The sequence below is a fragment of the Schistocerca piceifrons genome, chromosome 2 (assembly GCF_021461385.2).
Source record: "Schistocerca piceifrons isolate TAMUIC-IGC-003096 chromosome 2, iqSchPice1.1, whole genome shotgun sequence".
Taxonomy (NCBI): Eukaryota; Metazoa; Arthropoda; class Insecta; order Orthoptera; family Acrididae; genus Schistocerca; species Schistocerca piceifrons.
In genome coordinates this window covers 815,745,591-815,766,381 of record NC_060139.1, presented here as the reverse complement: position 1 = coordinate 815,766,381, position 20,791 = coordinate 815,745,591, and the positions used below count along the sequence as shown (strand labels likewise).

General features: G+C 44.3%; 1 protein-coding gene across 1 annotated transcript in view; it reads right to left on the bottom strand.

Annotated features, from left to right (window-relative positions):
* Nucleotides 1–3,486: 3,486 nt before the first annotated feature.
* The window catches only part of LOC124775892 (protein gooseberry-like), a 250,532-nt gene continuing 233,227 nt past the window's right edge, over nt 3,487–20,791 (bottom strand). The window contains exon 8 of the mRNA XM_047250727.1: nt 3,487–4,366. Within this exon, the coding sequence (XP_047106683.1) occupies nt 4,228–4,366 (139 nt within the window). The 3' untranslated portion in view covers nt 3,487–4,227. The remainder of the gene's footprint in view (nt 4,367–20,791) is intronic.

The following is a 20,791-nucleotide window of genomic DNA, read 5'->3' as shown; positions in this document are numbered from 1 at the left end:
ATTTCCTCCAGAACTACTTAAGACATTAATCTAGTCCATACCACGTCGTCTTGCTGCACTTCTGCGTGCTTGCAGGGACCATACACGATATTAGACAGCTGTACCCATTTCTTTGGCTCTTCAGTGTTTGTGTAATTTTGGAATTTGAGGACTGGGACAAGGTGCTCTCAGCCTCTTGAGGCAGATTGAGGAGATCTTTAAATGATATGTAACCGCCCATCGGTGTGCAAAGCTAACGTACAGGAGAGCGGTGTGCTGATACTTTACCCCATTGGCAGAGGATGACACCACAGCTAATCGGCATCTCATCTTCTTTTGTGTCTGATGGCGAAATTACTAATACGAAGTTCTTGCACATCGCGGAATTACAAATACGAAGTTCCTGCACAGGATGTCATGTATGGAGTCTGAGGTGGGGGTCTGGGTTAGAAAACAGATTTGGGAAAAAGGCGGTGGTCGAGTTAGTCGAGAGATGTTAGCAGCGCTTGAGAATGACGTTTATGTGGAGTCGAACTGGGGTTGCAGCAGCAAATGTAGGTAGAGAGCTATGCTGTGACGAGAGCAAAAGCAGTAGGGGAGGGGGGAAGTTTGTCAAATGGGTGTCGGGGATGGGGAAGGGAGGCCTATATTTTGTATATGCGTTCGGGGTGGAAGGAGATTTGAGCAAAGGCTCTGTAACAGTATTTTTGAGTTTACCACAGGAATGATTTTATACAATGTTTCCAGTTTCTGTAAATAATTCACCTGTTCTCCAAGTCACGTATGAGACGCTTGTGTTTATAATAACACTTATTTTCTGTAATGTAGCTTATCATTCTTTGTATAGGTAGCAGGTGCATTTTCTTTTTTGCTGAATTTAATTTCATGACTGTCAGTGCTGTTAATTTCCCTTAACTATTCTGCAAATGTTGTAAGCAGTTTCCGGCACACAGCTGCTCCGAAAAATGGCCACCTCTGGAAGAGTCGTACCAGATTTATTTTGATGGGACTGTAACTTCTATAAAACTGACAAAATTCGTATTGTAATGGTCGTTAGTGTTAACGCAAGGAAACAACTGGCTTTGTGCAACACATGCAAATCTGTAACTGAATACCAGTTTTCAGTTTACATCTGTGTTACGAAAATGACACGGTCGTATGCTACGTGCAGTTCCGGTGGAGTCCTCTTCTCAACCTCTTTCATGTAATTTGTTGCAGAGTGACTGTGCTGTACTTAGTCAAGTGTAATTTCAATCCTCGTCTTTTCTTGACAATAAAACCGTTACGGTCAACCTTCTAAACAATTTGTCACTTTCCTTATATTTTAATATCATTCACGAGCTCTCCTACTGAGATCCTTTTTTTCCACGTTAATCCATTTCAGAACCTTCAACATTGCAGCGCGTCAGCAATCGTTGGTTAATATATTAAAAAACTAGAAACCCGCCTCGACTGCGAAAAAAGCACCTAGTGTTTACCCAGGTTTCGGCGTAGATAACTACGCCTTCTTCAGAACAATAAAACCCACAAGTGCCTAAGAAGACCTTTGTCAATGATTAAAAGAACACCATGGCTATACATTTATAAACGAAAAAAGGGAAACACAAACAGTACATATGTACAAAGTCTAAACCGTTACTTAACTTAGTGGTGTAACCTCCACCTCACACCGGCCTATGTTCGATGGGCCATGACCCGCCACAAACTGCAGCTACTATTTGTAGTAACCTTTATTGAAATCTTTTTGAGAATTTTCTTGGCTGATTGGGTTTGTTTGTCAATAACACACTTAGTTTCTATGAAGATTTATTTTTTTGAAAATTCTCCCATGTACATGTAACAGTATTACAAGTAAAATCACGAAAAGTGATTATTACAAACTTCTCAAACTTATTAATTATTTAATGAGTCTAATTGTTGGTATCTACAAACTGACGATGTATAAATAGTGGAGAAGTAATAATTTTATAACGATTTCGTAGCAGAGATTTTTCTAAGGCACTTAAGCTATATCAAGGCACTCTAAAATTTTATAGGAAGCAATAAATTAAGAAATCCGTGTACAAAATGTTGTTTACTACATAAAACTTCTTTGTTTGTGGTGTAGCATACCCAAACTCTTAAATGTTAGCAAAAATGTTACAAATTAAAAATATTCTAAGTAATTTACAATCATATAACATTTCTCTCCAGCTTGTGTCGGTTTCGTAAAACACATGACGATGTAAATTAACACTCTGTGTAAATTCATTCCAATAGCTACAAAACTATTTTTATCCTCGGTATGATTTGAACCACGTACAATTTATTAAGTCATTCCCGAATGACAAGCTGAAGGTGAAATATCGGTAAGGCACTTGGCGGCTAGATCACGGTTACTCCAGCGATGTTCTTACAAACCATTTTACAACGTAAAGATGTAAGTGGAAACTAATTTGCTCACTAACGCATCTGTCGCTCTAGTACGTTAGAAATAGTTGCGTCGTATGTTATTACAACAGTTATTACTATCATTATTGTCACCTACCTCTGACTCGTCACTGAATAATAAAAGGGAAGAAAATTTCTGAATAGTGGAAAACTAAAGGGTGGGCGAATCTAAAATTTTTGAAGAAATTTAAATTATGTTGAGTTTTCGGGATTCTACGTTTTATCACCAATGCCATAATCAATATGTGTGAAAGAAGTACCGAAAACGCTGTTATCGGTTTTCATGGTCATTATCTGGTATAACAACATTATGTTTGTCCCCCCCCCCCCCCCCACTATCACACTACTTACAAGCAGGCATCACTTCATTATTTAGTACGATATCGTCAACTGTCGTAGATCGGCTGCCAGAAGATGCTGCTCATCACTCAAGCGAAAAATCAGAGAAAATTTTTCTCATCATGATTCACGCACTGGATATAAAAGAATTTTTTCCTGTCGGTTTGCATGTATTTCAATTCCTTTTTTTTTCTTGAACACACTTCTGCATAGGAGAATTACAAGCGCCAAACATGGGTACAACTCTTTTGCTAACCATTTGTTGATGAAAGTAATAAGTTCGTTAACATAGTGAACAAATCTGCAACAGATATTTTGCGATGTATGTGACGCGCTGTACAGACTATCTACACTGGAATATGTACAAACGTCTTCACCGATATTGAAAAAAATATGTTAATAAAAACATGTGTTTCAAATTATGAGACCTATTATTTACAATGTAGACGCTTGTACATTGATGCTTGCTACTTACTTAATAATAAATACACTATACAAATTATCAATATAAAATAGCATATTTATAAATTCGTTTTAAATATTATAGCAAAACATCATCTGATTATGAGACGGTATAAGGGATGGAATTGGTAATATTTTACAATTCTGCCTCCTATCTTTTTAAAGGATTCTGTAATCATGCAGTTTTAAGATACTTGTGTCAGTTAAAGCAAAATATTAAGAGAGAACTGCACATGGACTGAAAACAAAGCTCACAGATTGAACAACGTTCGAGGAATTACTTTAACGTCTGAAGCTATGAATTCTTATTGTCAACGTGAAAAAACGACCACGCTTTAATGTCTTCGAAGTGAGACCTGGTTTCTGGTGTTACCAACATAACACACACAAATCAACATCATATTGTTGATTTAGCATAAACAGAGAGATAATGACACGTAGTAGCAGGAATATTTTCTTAACGAACAATTCGTTCCGTGAAAATTAGTCAAATAATTAAGATGTAGAGTCACTCGTGACATCTCCCTGCAGGAATCAAACTGTCCGAAGCTGAAATCAACACTGTAGATTACACTGTTTTGAATAAGCGGAAAGCTGCAGATCTGAGAACTCTGCTGGAAAAACCTCCGTCACACGCTCTCTATTACTGGCATACGATCCACTAACACATTTCTTAATTTCATTCAAGATGGCTTGATCACTAGTGAGATTACTTGCTAGGTTTAGCAAAAGAGACGTGTGCCAATTCACAGTATTTGTCAGGTGTGACGAGGAGCAACATGTGGCTGCTTGCAGTTGGAATATGCTATCAGTAAAAGGTTTTTGTGCCACTTTGTCCTACGATTGGCCTATATTCAGCAGAATGTTTGTAGCAAGCTGTGTTGCGTCGTCTGTTAGCTCGAATCGTAAAGTTTCGATAACACGGTAGCAGGTTTGGACGGCGGCACAGTAGCATCGGCGTGTTGACAGTGTGATGTGGCCAGCATCCGGCCCCTTCCTCGCTGCTTCCCGTGGAGCCTAGTGGACACGACTGCAAACCATGCCGGCGTCCATGCTGCTCAGCTGGCCGAAGTACGGGTAGCCGGACTTCGCTTCTCCGGGAGAGTGCGGCGTCAGGTTGGCACCACCGTAGTGCGTTGCTCCGCTCGCAAACAAACTGAAACATAAAACGTCAGCTTCTTCAGAGGCGAAAAGGATAGTATCAGTGCCATGGTACAGACATACAAATAATATCAGTAACTGCAAAGGCTGGTCATAAAGTTTATAACAATCACCTAGAAAAAATAAAGTCTCATATTTAATTTTTTTGATGGGAGGAGACAGGCCTGCAAGGTGATGGATGGAGGGGGGGGGGGCGGCGTCACAGAGGGCGGCGCCAGTGCGCGAGTGCCTTCTTCCCTATCCCGAAAATGTTTAGGCTTATACTAGATACAATGAAAAATTTCTAGTACCAAAATGCTTCTTAATTTTATTATTCATTCTTGATTAAAGTCAAGTGAAAAGAGTTTCAAGTGTAAGGAAGTTGTTGAAAAACAGCAGAAGAAGCTTCACGTAACTGCACTGGTGTCCAAAATTAAGGCAAAAAACTGCTATTTCCCCGTCCTGTGACTAATTCACGATATAATCACACCGACTGTCAACAGATGTCCGTACAATCATGTTCTGCACGGAGGATAGCATTCCGGTTAACGGACACCCACGGCAACGATGACGTCAGAGCACCTGTGAAACGGAGTAGTGTTTGCTGGTTAGTCTCCCATCCATAATCGCTGTGTACACGGTCACAGACGGTGCAGTACGGCACAGAGAAGACGCCTCTCAGACACGCGGCGGTGGAGTGCCAAAGGAAGAATGGAAGCAGAGCAGTGCAAACTGATGTGGTTCATTGGCTTAATGTGAATCGTTCTGTTCTGTTGTGGCAGTTTGTAGAGATCGAAACTGTATCTCGAAGATTAATCGAAGACCAGGGCATAGCCGACCAAATGAGGTATGAGGAAGAGAAATCCGCCATTTGGGTCCAAGGGCACGACGGTACCGCCGTAGTGCTGTTGTGTAACTGGCATCCGACCTCTAGCATCCACTGTACGAGTTGTATCGAGGCAAACGGTGTACAGAAACCGTCGGTAGAGTGGGCTTTATTGCCAGAGACGTGCTGTATGTGTACCGCTGGTGCGTCTTCCCAGAAGGGATCATCTAGAGTGGAGTTATCAACATGGACGGGTGAACAGTGGGCCAGTCTTCTTTTCAAAGATGAGTCCCGATTTATTCTGGAGAGTGATTCTCGACGGATTCGCATCTGAAGAGAACGTGGAACACGATGTAGGGATCCAACTATTGTGGAAAGGGACCGACATAGAGGAAGATCCTTAATGGCGTCGGCAGAGATTATGTTGACCACTGTTCCTAAAATTGTACAGGTGAATTGGCAGGGTTTACTGCTGTCAGATATCGTGACGAGATCTTAGGGCCTTATGTGCGGTTGTTGCGAGTTGCTGTAGGTTCAGACTTCATATTGATGGACGCTAATTCTCAACCTCATAGAGCACGGGTGGTCAATCTTTTCTTGGAAACGGAAGATAGTGCACGCATAGCGTGACCCACTCGCTCTCCCAATTTGAATCCCATAGAGCCTGTCTGGGATGCACTAGAGAGACGTGTTGCGTCACGTTAGCATCCATCAACCACTCTCCAAGACCTGCGAGCAGCTCTGCAGGAAGAACGGGCGTTTCTGTCTCATAGTGAGACTGATGACATTCACAGCATGCACCGCCGTTGTAAGGCCTGTATTTCTGCCAGAAGTAATCACACACCATACTGATCACAATCGTCGGAGTGTCTGTACAAATTCGTTAGGTTGAAGAAAACGAAGAACATTTTTGTCTACCGTTATGCAAGTTGCAGCTAATTGCATTCTACATTCTTCACACTGTTTCTACTTTACTATCAACTGTTTACACTGTCTTGTAGACAAATAAACGCAACCTGGCAAAATTTCCGTTTTGTTGCTTTAATTTTGGACACCAGTGTATATGATACTTCATCTCTTGTAAAGCAGAGTAGGTGGTGAATAGTTTTCTAACATTACGAAATCTGTATTTGAGTACAGATATTCTTGGGTTGGAAACAGATCACTTAGGGACAGTTTTGAGATAATTCCTAACTTTGTCTCCAGTCTCAGTACCATACTTAGATATACAAGGAAAAATTTAGGTGCAACACGGCTGCGTCTGGGCTGTTTCGGAACCGAACAGACTCAAGGTTGGTATCTTTCTTCGAAAAATTTGTGTAAAGTAAATAGATGCCTTTCACACAGAAGAAAAATTAAGAATGATTTGGACTTTACTTCATAACTTAGTCTTAGTTTCTTTGAATTTTTCGAGGTATTTGCTTTTCTACTGCGTAGCAATTCTGCTGTAAATTAAATGAATATTTCTATATTAACACATTTATGGATCACTTAATACGAACGAAAACAGCAAATCAATTATTGTCCGTGTGTCTGGTCTATTAAAAGATATAATCGAATCTGTAATTACATTGTAATATAAAAAGTCACAATACTTTAAATTAGCTTTCCGATTTGTCCTCCGTTCTCCCTCGCCCCGCCCTGCTAAAAGTAATCCTGTGTTCGGCCCTGGTAGAAGGTATACAGCGTGCCCCAAGAGTAATGTTCAGTATTGAAATGGCTCTGAGCACTATGGGACTTAACTTCTGAGGTCATCAGTCTCCTAGAACTTAGAACTACGTAACCTAACTAACCTAAGGACATCACACACATCCATGCCCGAGGCAGGATTCGAACCTGCGACCGTAGCGGTCGCGCGGTTCCAGACTGTAGCGCCTAGAACCGTTCGGCCACTTCGGCCGGCTTCAGTATTGAGAGATGTGACAGGAACCATCACTAGAAGCAAAATAGTCTAGTAAACATGGTCTCTGTAATGCATATCTAGCTATGGGCAACTACTTCATCTTCGATACTGTGAAACAATTCTATTCTGCTGCAAGATCTTTGCTTTCCATATTTTGAGCGGTGTATGGACCAAAACAGCTAAAATATGTCCAGTAAACATGGGCTTTAGAGCTATGGGCATTTTTTTTTTACTTTCCCTAGTGTGGAACACATCTCGTCTACCGAACAAGCGCTCATAGGTCTTGTGGTATGCAGTTTAGAGACCAGGTATTCTAGATATTTTGCTTCGAATAATCATTCCGGTTATATCCCTGAATACCGAACACTTCTCCTGGGACAGCCTGTATGTCTTAAGTCGTGATACAAGCTGACATCTCAGCGCCACAGCTAGCACAGTACTTGTTAACAACTTGGGTCCGTGGCTTTGTGGGGTCGACGCCACACTCGATCCCCACCTTCAGCTCTTACCAACTGAAATCGGGACTCATCTGAGGTCCAGCCGACGTGGTCATGGGTCGAGGAGAGGCGCTGCAGGCGATGTCATGCTGTTAGCAAAGGTACTAGCATCGGTCGCCTGCTGCCACAGCCCATTAACGGCAACTTTCACCGCCCTCTCCTCACGGATATGTTAATCGTACGTCCCACATTGATTTCTGCGGCTATTTCACGCTGTGTTGCTGGTCTGTTAGCACTGCTGCCTGAAATTTGGTATTCTTGGCACATTCTTGACACTTTGGATCTCGGAATATTGAATTCCCTAAAAATTTCCGGAGTGGAATGTTCCATGTGTCTAGCTCTAAGTACCAATCCGCGTTCAAGTCTGTTAATTTCCGTCGTGGGGCCAGAATCACGTTGACCACCTTTTGACATGAATCACCTGAGTACAAATGACAGGTCCGCCAATGCACTGCTCTTTTATACCTTGTGTACGCGGCACTACCGCCATCTGTATATGTGGATATTGCCATCTCGTGAGTTTTGTCACCGTAGTGCAGGTCCCCCTTGTTGAATAATTTTAAATGCTGATCTGCTATCTGCATTGGTTATTATAGACATACTGCACTGGTAAAGCACTTGAGCAGTAATTTCTTCACAATCGAACAATTGCCTGCTTATTTCTTTGCAATACTCGAGCACAGAAACAGCGTAGTTACTCAGACCCTTTCCTGTGCAATAGTCATTCCTATATAGGAACGGCATGGCCATCAGTCGAAGATGCAGTATGTGATTGCTGACGTCCGGCCCGCCGCTGAGAGAAGACAGAGCCCAGCCTTGTGATCACTGTGCGCCTTAAGTACGGGCTACTGTGAGCCGCCTTGCTATTGCCGCTAATTGGCCGGCATCACTCACACGCACAGCGCTGTGTAGCAGCAGACTGCGGCTCGCTTGAGGCCGCTCCTGAGAATAAAACAAAAGGGAAACACAGAAAAATACGGGAAACACGCGGAACAGAGGGCAAAGTCAGCGGGTACAATTGTCCGGTTGCGCGTCGGTACGCTCCAAATACGTTTTCTGTTCCTCGAAATACCGACCGAGCAGCGGGAGAAGGATCGAGTGGGACGAGCGCGGCGACTAATTTACAACGGCCGTTTAGTTCACCGCAGACATGAATTACCCGGCCGTGTACTACAGCTCCGTAATGGCCCACGTTAATGTGCGATGTTCAAATCAAATCATAGAGCGGAAACCTATTAGGCGATCTGTCCCTCGGAAGCCGCTGGTTAAGTCCGTTCGTCTTCGTTTTTCTTTCTGCGGCGGCATCGTGCTCGGGGAGTGGCAGCGGAAACTGCCACTCGATTTGCATAAGTATTAAGGCAGCTCGGCTCAGAGCTGGCTCTAGTAGGGCCACTGCGAGGTCGTAAGGCGACCGGCCGGCGCACGCTCTGTGGTTTTACAGTTTTCACGGTTGTCGCTGCCTGGTTGGCACTCTGTGCTGCGCGGATAGAGACATTTTTTCCCGCCCTGTCCACCTGGAGCTCGTTCGCAATCAGGCCCTGTGCATCACGGTAATCACGCATGAAATCGTTCGATCAGCGACGAGGAAAGTACGCAGAAATTTATAGCGCATAAATATAAGTGGCATGTTTAGAGGGCTCTGAGTACCACTGCCGGACAGTTTTGGCGGAGGGTACGCTAGGAGAAGGAAGTAAGAGCTTCCGTTACCCATTTGTTTTATTAGTACGACCGCTTGAAATAATTACACAATCATTTGCAAGTCCTTATACAGACACTTTATAAAGGATAAAAACATAAAAACCTTATGAGACTGCGCAATAGACATATACGATGAGAAAATTTCTGAGGTTATTACTTATAAACAGAATTCAGAGAAACCCAGGCGGAAGAATTTCTGAATAGTGAACAGTGACTACTGCTTGACTGCGAATTCAGAGAAACCTAGGTGGAAGAATTTCTGAATAGCGAGCAGTCAATACTGCCTGACTGAAAAGACGCAGAAAGGCCTGAACTTGGTTGTCTTGCCGAAACGACGACTGGACATAGAAATTTCGGCATTCGTCTATCGATTTGTCCCCAGTTATCAAACCTGAGATCGAGAAATAGTTAGATGATGTGCTCTTTCCCAGCAGCAAGTATATTCGCTTTAAAATCTTTCTTGCAGCAGTTTAACATTCATTGATGTTCCAGACGTTAGTCACCTTTTGTGTTGAAGGCCTCTTCAGTAGAAGTTTTTCTGGAATAATACAGTTTTGATTTTACATGTGATATTTAAGTTACTCAAGGAAAAAATCCACTGAAGACGCCTTTCTCATACAATGAGAAACCTGTCTGGAACGTACTAACTGTTATACTTACTATACTGAGTTAGACACTGAACCCCGCAATCTAATCCTAATCATAGTTCAGCGAGTGAAGATGTGTGTTTCCACTTCCCTCTCTTCGCGCAAACCCCCCCCCCCCCCGCCCCCCCCCCCCCTCTCCGGTCTAAAACAAAAAACAAACACACACACACAGCAACTTTCGTTTTCTGCACCGCGAAACAATCTAGACAGACTTCCACATGGAACAACTATCACAGTGGTTTATCATCTTCAACAATCGAAAAACAAACGTAAATATTACATAACTCAATCTTAGGCACTCGAAGCTTTCACTCCTTCTCCAACAAACTCGCCTGAAGATGGGAATATTACAGTGGGAAAGCGGCGTGTACGCTGTTGCGCAGCAAGACCCTGCATGAAGGTTCAAACAACAAACACCTTGAGGAGTGCGAAAGTCCTTGACTGTACTATCCAGTCCTGTGGTTTGTCAGCCACAGAGCATGTCAGAGTCAATGGGAAGACCTGCATTTTCATAGAAACCTGCAGCATTTATTCCATGCATGACAAGGAATGTACAATGAGGAGCCAAAGAAACTGGTATACCCGCCTAATATCGTCTAGGGCCACCGTGAGCACACAGAAATGCCACAGCACGACGTGGCATGAACTCGGCTAATATCTGAAGTACTCCTGGAGGGAAATGACACCATGAATCCTGCAGGGCTGCCCATAAATCCGTAAGAGTACGATGGGGTGGAGATCTCTGCTGAACAGCACGTTGCAAGGCATTCCAGATATACTCAGTAAGTTCAAGCCTTGGGAATTTGGTGGCCAGTGGAAGTGTTTAAGCTCAGAAGAGTGTTCCTGGAGCCACTCTGTAGCAATTCTGGATGTGTGGGGTGTGGCATTGTCCTGCTGGAATTGCCCAAGTCGGTCGGAATACACAAGGGACACGAATGGATGCAGGTGATCAGATAGGATGCTTACGTACGTGTCACCTGTCAGGGTCGCATCTAGACGTGTCAGGAGTCCTGTATCACTCCAACTGCACACGCCCCACACCATTACAGAGCCTCTTCCACCAGCTTGAACAGTCCCCTTCTGACGTGCAGGGTCCACGGATTCATCATGTTGCCTCCATACCAGTACACGTCCATCCGCTCGATACAATTCGAAACGAGACTCGTCCGACCAGGCAACATGTTTCCAGTCGTCAACAGTCCAATGTCTGTGTTGACGGGCCCAGGCGAGGCTAAAGCTTTGTGTCGTGCTGTCACCAAGGGTATACGAGTGAGCCTTCGGCTCCGAAAGCCCATATCGATGATGTTTCGTTGAATGGTTCGCAGGCTGACATTTATTGATGGCCCAGCATTGAAATCTGGAGCAATTCGCGGAAGGGTTGCACTTCTGTCACGTTGAACGATTCTCTTTAGTCGTCGTTGGTCCCGTTCCTGCAGGATCTTTTTCCGTCCACAGCGATGTCGGAAATGTGTTTTTTTACCGGATTCCTGATATTCAAAGTATACTCGTGAAATGGTCATACGGGAAAATCCCCACATCATCGTTACCTCAGAGATGCTGTGTCCCATCGCTCGTGTCCGCAGCTCGTGGTCTAGCAGTTAGCGTTGCTGCATCTGGATCACGGAGTCCCGGGATCGATTCCCGCCCAGGTTGGGGATTTTCTCTGCCTGGGGACTGGGTGTTAGTGTTGTCCTCATAATTCCATCATTATCATCATTCGTGACAGAGGCTACATTGGATTCTGAACAAAATTGGCCTGTGTAAAAATTGGGAGTTGTACGGGCGCTGAAGACGGCGCAGTTGAGCGCCCACCATACTAAAACGTCCTCAGCTTCACCACCGCTCGTGCGCCAACTGTATCATCACGTCCAAACTGACTTAAATTTTGATAACTTGCCATTGCAGCAGCAGTAGCCGATCTAGAAACTGTGCCAGACGCTTGGTGTCTTATACAGTGCGATTCACGAAGATATGCAAATATTTTAATGTTATTCTACAAGTAAAACAAAAGAAAAAAGTTCGTATAAACGAAGGTCTGCAAATGTTTAGTTACGGAGTTACGACTAAAAAAAGATTTTGCCTAAAATTTAGCAACTTCGTTAATATGAAGCCATCGCAAAACTGTACAAGGTAAAAGTAAAGCACAATTTCTACATCTACATCTATGTCATTACTCTGCTATTCACAATAAAGTGCCTGGAAAAGCGTTGAATGAACCACCTTCAAGCTTTCTTTCTGCCGCTCCACTCTCGAACGGCGCACGGGAAAAACGAGCACTTAAATTTTTCTGTGCGAGCCCTGATTTCTCTTATTTTATCGTGATGATCATTTCTCCCATTTATTTTGTTGTTATTGATCTGGTGAACGTAATAAAACATGTCTCAGACGTCTACAGTTGTTTTCCAGAACATCCAGAGACCAAAAGAAATAATGTCGAAAAATTTTTAATTTATTAACTACTTGGCCCAATTTGTTTTTTAAATTCCAGGAAATTACGCAAAGTTTTCAACAGAGGTTGTAGAGAATTTAATTTTGAAAAAATGATGCTAATAACGTTAACTGAAACTGTATGAATGTGTCAGATAATCTGCTTTTTTTAGTACCATAGCACACGTGAATTCATGTTAAACCGGAAAAAAACAAAACTCAGTGTTATGGAAGTTGTACAGTGTACATACAATTTCACAATACAACTAGTGCAGATACACGTCTGGGACATGTTTTATCAGATTCACCAGACCAATAACAACAAAATAAATGGAAATCGTGCTTTACTTTAACCTCGCACAGTTTTGCGATGGCTCCAGATTAGCGAAGTTGCTGAATTTGAGGCAAAATGTTTTATTAGCCATTTACTATGTAATTAAACATTTGGGGACCTATGTTTATATCAACTTTTTCTTTAGTTTTACTCGTAGAATAACGTATTAAAATATTTGCATCTCTTCGTGAATCACCCTGTATAGGCGTTGCCAACCGGAGCGCCGTATTCTGCCCGTTTACATATCTCTGTATTTGAATACGTATCTTTATACCATTTTCTTTGGCACTTCAGTGTATATACGCATACCAAAACGAAGGATGAAAATTTTTACTAAGGCTGTGAAATTTTCATTCTTTGCTTCAGTCTGCATATATACGCCATAGATGTGTGAGACTTGGAAAGGTCTCTGGAACCACACAGTTTCATTTGACGGCAGGAAATACGAGGGTGAGTCAAATGAATACCTTAAATGTGTAATAACAAATCGAAATTTCACGTCGTTATCTTGTAAGTTGGTAAGCGTGCTACAAACAGAGTGCAGAATGGCCTGTAGGTGGCAGCATAGTGCAGATGCACACATACTGTCGCAGTATCAATATAAAGATGGCCGCCCCACTTGCGACTTGCACCAGGGAAGAACAGCGTTCTATTATTCGGTTTTTGTGTAGTGAAGGTGTGAAACTTATTGAAATTCATCGACGAATGAAGGTTCAGTATGGTGATGCATGTCTGTCACAGCAGCAAGTCTACGAATGGAGTAGGAAGTTCGCAAATGGAGTGACTTCAGTGGAAGATGCTCCTCGTCCTGGTCAGGCACAACGAGTTGTGACTCCACAGAACATTGCAGCAGTTGAAGCCATAGTGAAGGAAAACCGCCGAGTGACACTGAATGACATTGCAGCATGTTTACAGAATAGTCATGGGTCAGCACACCACATTGTGCATAATGTGCTCCAGTTTCACAAAGTGTCTGCAAGACTGGTGCCACGGCAGCTGACTCCTGAAAGGAGGGAACGACGTGTTGATGCTTCTGAAGAACCTCTTCGGCGCTTTGAACGAGAAGGTGATGGCTTCCTTGCAAGAATCGTTACTGGGGACGAAACCTAGGTTCACTTCCACCAACCGGAAACGAAGACAGCGAGCAAGGAATGGCGCCATTCTTCACCAGCTAAACTAAAGAAGTTACGAATAGAACCATCAGCAGGGTTCTGACTCCTCTTGGGAGGAAAAAGGCGTCATTTTGGAGCATTACATGCCTAGAGGGACCACTGTCACCAGTGCATCATACACATATCTCCTAAAAAATCATCCGTGGCCTGCAATCAAATCAAAGCGACGTAGATTGACGTCAGCAGGTGTCCTTTTGAAACATGACAATGCAAGGCCCCACAATGCCCGTACAACAGTTGCAACAATCACAGACCTGCATTTTGAGTGTCATCCTCATCCACCATACTCACCAGACCTTGCCCCAAGTGATTTCCATATGTCCGGACCACTCAAAGACGCAATGGGAGGAAAGAAGTTCCGTTCTGCTGAAGAGGTACGCCACGCGGTGCATGAGTGGTTGCGCGGACTACCAAAAGAATTTTTTTTCTAAATGAATTTATGCACTGTGTAAGCGCTGGAGGACTTGCATTGAGCATGGAGGAGATTATGTTGAAAAGTGATACAGTTTTGTACCACTTCTGCAAAATAAATAATATTTAAAATATATTTAAGGTTTTCATTTGACTCACCCTTGTATCTGAAGTTGACGTTCCGAGCCACTTCCATGCCACATCGAATACAGGAGTTTGTTCGCGCCCGTGGGGCATCACACCTTATACGAATGTTGATGAGGGACATCGGTTCCAAATGGAATGAACGTTTAATCACTTAATACTAGCTTTGAAATGTGCCTCTACAGGAAGTTGACAAATGGCTGACTGGTGCTTAATGGTGCTGCACTTTCCATTTCCTTCAACGTGTGTAGACAAATGGAAAAAATGTTCAGCATATTTTGGTTGAACCCCGCAGCTTGCAAAACAAAAACTATGACAAGTTGTGGTATCGATAGCTACGATGCCACAACGTAGGTCCGCTCTGCTAGGTTGGCACTACGAGAGACACCGACGACAGCGGCCTCTAGCCGGTACTGTCGAGGTCTACGACCTCCGCGACTGCTTAAGCCCATTTCATCAGGTGCAGCCAGCCAGGACACTTCGCTTCATCATCGCACCTACGTACAAAGTTATGTAATCGTTTATCACCTTGTTTTTGCACCAGTAAACCATTTTCTTGCAGTGCCGACTTGTATTACCTATTCCCGTTCCTATCCACGCGCCGCCTTCCAGGCGGGATACTTAAAAAACATCTTGGGTGAGTGTGCCACGAAATGAGAGAGTTTCGAGGCGCAGCTGCGGAGTTCCAGGTAGCATTAAGAGCTGCGCAAGAGAGACAGCAGGCGGCTTCAGAGGAATTCCCATCAGCAGGGGCGGCCGTGGGAAGGCGCTCGGCGCTCAGAAGTCGGCACTCGGCGGTGGTCATTGTCGGCGGGCGGCGCGCCTTTGTTCCACTTCTGCGGCTGAGGACCCGGCCCCAGGCAGCGGCCCTGCCGGCACCGGCAAATTGGAATCGCCGGCTACCGTTCCTCCTTAATTTACGCTCTAATTACAGCACTCATTTGGAGCGGCGCGGGTGACACGGCCGTCCGGCGAAATTAGCTGCGTACTTCGGTACAATTACACCTTCTTTTCTAATCCATCATAGCGAACAGGCGGCACAGTCTGTGGACTGTGTTCCGCCAGAGCGAATGCGGGCGGAGGAATCAATCGGATTTCGGGTCTCTGTTTGCTGGAACCACCTCGACTTGTTGAGGCGCACATTGGGTCTCACTACCGAATCACCTAATTCCGCCCTAGTCACTAAGCGAGCCATTTTTGCATACAATCATCGCGAACTTCTCGCGTAGTGAGCACACCCTGACAACCAGAATTAAACCCTCTACACCAATTTTTGAGAACGGTTAAAAAGACATGCGGGTAAAATTATACACGAGAGCGAGCAACGTCCGCTGTTGCAGATGGCTAGGAGACATCCTGAAGCTTGAGTATAATGTACGTAGAGAAAATCTTCCCTTTGAACACATAGAGAATTTCGGGTACCACTCATATGGAGAATACAGCTCGCACTGTTCATACATGATCTACATCGTCCGTCCGAAACACCCCCAGACTTATTTTACTTCTGGCGTATAAGCGACGTCACTGCAGTAACTACGGCCTCAACTTGAACTAACAACTGCAAGCAGCAGATGTGCATTAGATCGGTCAGTTGTGAGCATGCATTGTTAAGCAGTCGACGTGTCTCACAAATCGAAATGGAGCAACATCTCTAAATAATGTGTTACAGCCATTCTCCAGTACGTTTCGAAGGAGAGAAAAGTAAAAACAACGACGCTTGAACTGCTGCCACAGCTAGACTGAAATGCAAAAACACGGATAATTCTTTTCTGGAAAAAATCATCATTGGTGTTGTGATTTGGTGTTAACGATGCTAACCTACCAAAAAATGGTAAGATGCAGAAATTCGCGTTACGACAACGCGTTGATGAGATAATCAATATTCATATCAACATTACGTAGAACCTGACGACAGTCCAAAGAAGGATATTTCTGACAGTTACACAGGGTTGTACGAAAGTTCTGCGAGCTGCAATCAAGTGGGGCCGTCTATCTTAAACACCTGAAGTATTAAAACCACCATCTTAATGTCTTAAATTCTTTAAAAATCAGTCTTGAACTTTTCGGACTGACTGGAGTAGGACGCCACTGACAAGAAATATTCCGTATCTCGAGATTTCCAAAGGCGCGTCAAACCGTAGTGTACTGCCGAGGATGCGGCGGGTCTTTGCAAATGTGTTAACGGCTTAACTTTTTTTATTTATGCCATATTAACATTCGTATTTCTACTTTTGTGTCCGCGATTGTATCAAAATATTCAGATCAAAATTAAACTGCCTGGTATCAAACGCTTGGTAGTCTAGTTTAATGTCGAACTGCCAATCAGATACTTGTGCACACCTTGGGGAACAATTCCTAACAGAAATGATAGTTGAATGGTATAATACTTATAGCTAGCTGTTTTGTGAGTACAGCTACCGAGTTATCCCACGTCCATGACAAAATGTTTCGGAAGCCATTCTTTTGTTTAACCTTGTACACACACAATTTAGGACTGGTCCAAGCATTATCGTTAAAAATATCAATTGAGATACACGCATATCCGAAAACATAGTCTTTCGTGTTCCGGACTACTGTTCCACGATCTTCAGGTCGATTCAGTGTTTTGTAAATGTTTAATTTTCTCTTCTTTTCCACGAATTCCTTAGCAGTCTTTCCCGTCTATCAGTAACCTTTTCTCATCATTGCGCGCACACACCAATGAGCGTAACCAGGATCTGAGCCAAGCGAGGGACTGGGGCGGGTGAGAGCGGCGACTCAGATCGTTATTGAGATTTCACGCAAAATGGTTCTTCGTACACTTACTATTGTTCGGTGTCCATTATCTGCTGCCCCCTCTCTACAAAATGATACGTGTATCGATGTGGCGGGGCAAGATCATTTTTCTTGTCTCTCTCGGTACATCCATGCGCCCTGTATCTGTGAAGCGCTTGATACTGTGGGCACAGTACACTGAAGAATCTGCTCAAATGTAGAAAAAAGGTTGTTTCTCGATGTCTGATAGATTGATCGCAGAACTACTAGGGGACGGAGGGCAGAGAGGCTTGCGACTTTCATTCATTGCAGGGTGGCACGAACGTTTTGATTTAATATTATTTAATTAAGAAGACGAAACAACGGTAATCCTAGCCCCATGTCGCCCGAACTGAAACTGTTGCGCGGTATCTCTCCCTTTTGTTCTAGTAAAGACATCCGGTTCCCTTCAAGAGCAGTAGGAAACCCTCTAGGCTTACGAGGTGTTTGTTAGAGAGAGTCTCTTCAGGAGTTAGTAACTGAAATATTTTGAGTCGTTAGGCCTCAAGTGTTTCACACTGCAATATTAAATATGGTGCAGTTTCATCCTCTGTACGACATAGTCTGCATGTCCTTTCTCTGTTCCCATCGCATGCAGCTGTTTGCTGAAGTTCTCATGGCCAGACATTAGATCTACCAAGAGTTTAATCTGCCACCTGGCCAAGACCTCAGGTCGCAAAACGTAGTTTCGAAACCCAGTTTCCGCTTTATTAGCTTGCTATGTTTTTGTTTTCGGATTTTAATCCAATATTCTACGAACTTTCTCCTGATCTAGCTACGTAGTTTCTATTTTACCATCGTTTTGGTGATGATTAAGACAGGTTGTTGTTGTTGTTGTGGTCTTCAGTCCTGAGACTGTTTTGATGCAGCTCTCCGTGCTACTCTATCCTGTGCAAGGTGCTTCATCTCCCAGTACGTACTGCAGCCTACATCCTTCTGAATCTGTTCTGTGTTCATCTCTTGGTCTCCTTCTACGATTTTTACCCTCCACGCTGCCCTCCAATACTAAATTGGTGATCCCTTGATGCCTCAGAACATGTCCTACCAACCGATCCCTTCTTCTAGTCAAGTTGTACCACAAACTCCTTTTCTCCCCAATTCTATTCAATACCTCCTCACCAGTTATTTGATCTACCCATCTAATCTTCAGCATTCTTCTGTAGCACCACATTTCGAAAGCTTCTATTCTCTTCTTATCCAAACTACTTATCGTCCATGTTTCACTTCCATACATGGCTACACTCCATACAAATACTTTCAGAAACGACTTCCTGACACTTAAGTCTATACTCGGATGTTAACAAATTTCTCTTTTTCAGAAATGCTTTCCTTGCCATTGCTAGTCTACATTTTATATCCTCTCTACTTCGACCATCATCAGTTATTTTGCTCCCCAAATAGCAAAATTCCTTTAGTACTTTAAGTGTCTCATTTCCTAATCTAATTCCCTCAGCATCACCCGAGTTAACTCAACTACAATTATCCTCGTTTTGCTTTTGTTGATGTTCATCTTATACCCTCCTTTTAAGACACTGTCCATTCCGTTCAACTGCTCTTCCAAGTCCTTTGCTGTCTCTGACAGAATTACAATGTCATCGGCGAACCTCAAAGTTTTTATTTCTTCTCTATGGATTTTAATACCCGCTCCGAATTTTTCTTTTGTTTCCTTTACTGCTTGCTCAATATACAGATTGAATAACATCGGGGAGAGACTACAACCCTTTCTCACTGCCTTCCCAACCACTGCTTTCCTTTCATGTCCCTCGACTCTTATAACTGCCATCTGGTTTCTGTACAAATTGTAAATAGCCTTTCGCTACCTGCATTTTGCCTTTTCTTAATCTAGCTTCTAAGATAAGCCGTAGGGTCAGTATTGCCTCACGTGTTCCAAACTGAAAGGTCAGGTTACGGTCCATTAAATGGAATCGTCATACCTGCCATGGCCAGTCTATCTCTTCATTACCAACAAATCGCGAGTGATTAGGGCCCATAGCAAGTATGGACCTTACCCCCTCCGCTACTACCAAGCGAGGGAGCTCAGACACTGGATGCACATTCGGGAGAACAGCGGTTCAGGTTCTGCTTTTCCGGGCTTTTCCTAAATCGATTAAGGTAAGTATCACTACGGCTCCTCAGAAAAAGACACGCCCGCTTTCCTTCGCAATCCTTGCGCCAAACCGAGCTAGCGCCTAGTCTCCAACGACTTCGTCGTCGGCGCGACGAGAAACCTTGATCTTCCGCCTTCCCACCGCTAGTCTCCACAGCAGTCCGAAAACGCGAACTGGACAGGCAGAGTCAACGAAGTCCCGCTCGCGGTCCCTTTCATCCGGCACGTCAGATTCGGAGAAAGGCGCAGTACCTGGGCGGGCGCGGCGCACGTATAAACATGTCTGGTGATTAGGTAGCGCCGGTAGTGAGCGCGCCCGGCCGCCACTACCGGGCTTAAGCACCGGTTGTCGGCCGCCGTGCGATTACAGTGGCCGCGCTGCGCCGCGCTGCAGCGAGTGTGCTGTGCGCCGCTGCGAGGAGGCGGCGGCCTGCTATTAGTGGGAGGGCCCCGTCCGCGTCCAGTAGCCGCACAAAAACACCACAATGACAGCCATCGCGGGCCCGCTTTTTATTAGCCGCGCCGTGTAATCTCGGCTGCCGGGCGCGCGGACAAATGAAATGAACTCCCATCAGCCTCACGCGGACCAGCCACGTCACGTGCGCTACGGCTGCGCGCGGCTCCAGGCAGGCCCGTTACGTCGACGCTTGATGCCTCGCTGCCGAAGCCCGCGCATCGGGCGCATTCCTCATGCCAGAGCTCGGGTGGAACCCACACGACTTTGACGACATCTCCAATCACGCTAAAAACGTCATTCCGAGACTAGCCTTCCATTAATGTACACTTGTGGGCGCAGTACTCCGCAACCCGTCGGGGAAGACTATGTTTTCGGATATGCGTGTTAGTTGATATTTTTAACGATAATGCTTGGGCCAATCCTAATTTGTGTATGTACAAGGTTAAACAAAACAGTGGCTTCCGAAACATTTTGTCGTAGACGTGCGATAATTCGGTAGCTATACGCACAAAACTGTTAGGTTGTTTCGTGGAGCAGAGGTCATCGGTCTTATCGGATTAGGGAAGGACAGGGAAGGAAGTCGGCCGTGCCCTTTCAGAGGAACCATCCCGGAATTTGCCTTGAGTGATTTAGGGAAATCACGGAAAACCTAAATCAGGATGGCCGGACGCGTGATTGAACCGTCGTCCTCCCGAATGCGTGTCCACTGTGCTATCCACTGCGGCAGCACAAAACTGTTGTAAAACAGCTAGCCTTAAGTACTGCGCCGTTTAGCTATTGCTCAAATGGCTCTGAGCACTATGGGACTTAACTGCTGAGTCATCAGTCCCCTAGAGCTTAGAACTACTTTAACCTAACTAACCAAAGGATATCACACACATCCACAGAGCAAGTTGCAGTGCACTTTACAGGCCAGATGCAATGAAGTCAGAGACGAGACAGCACGGCAAGAAATCGACAGTACGGCAGACTCAGTCTCAGCCTCTCTACGTTCAATACATAAATGAACGACAAAAAGACCTGCC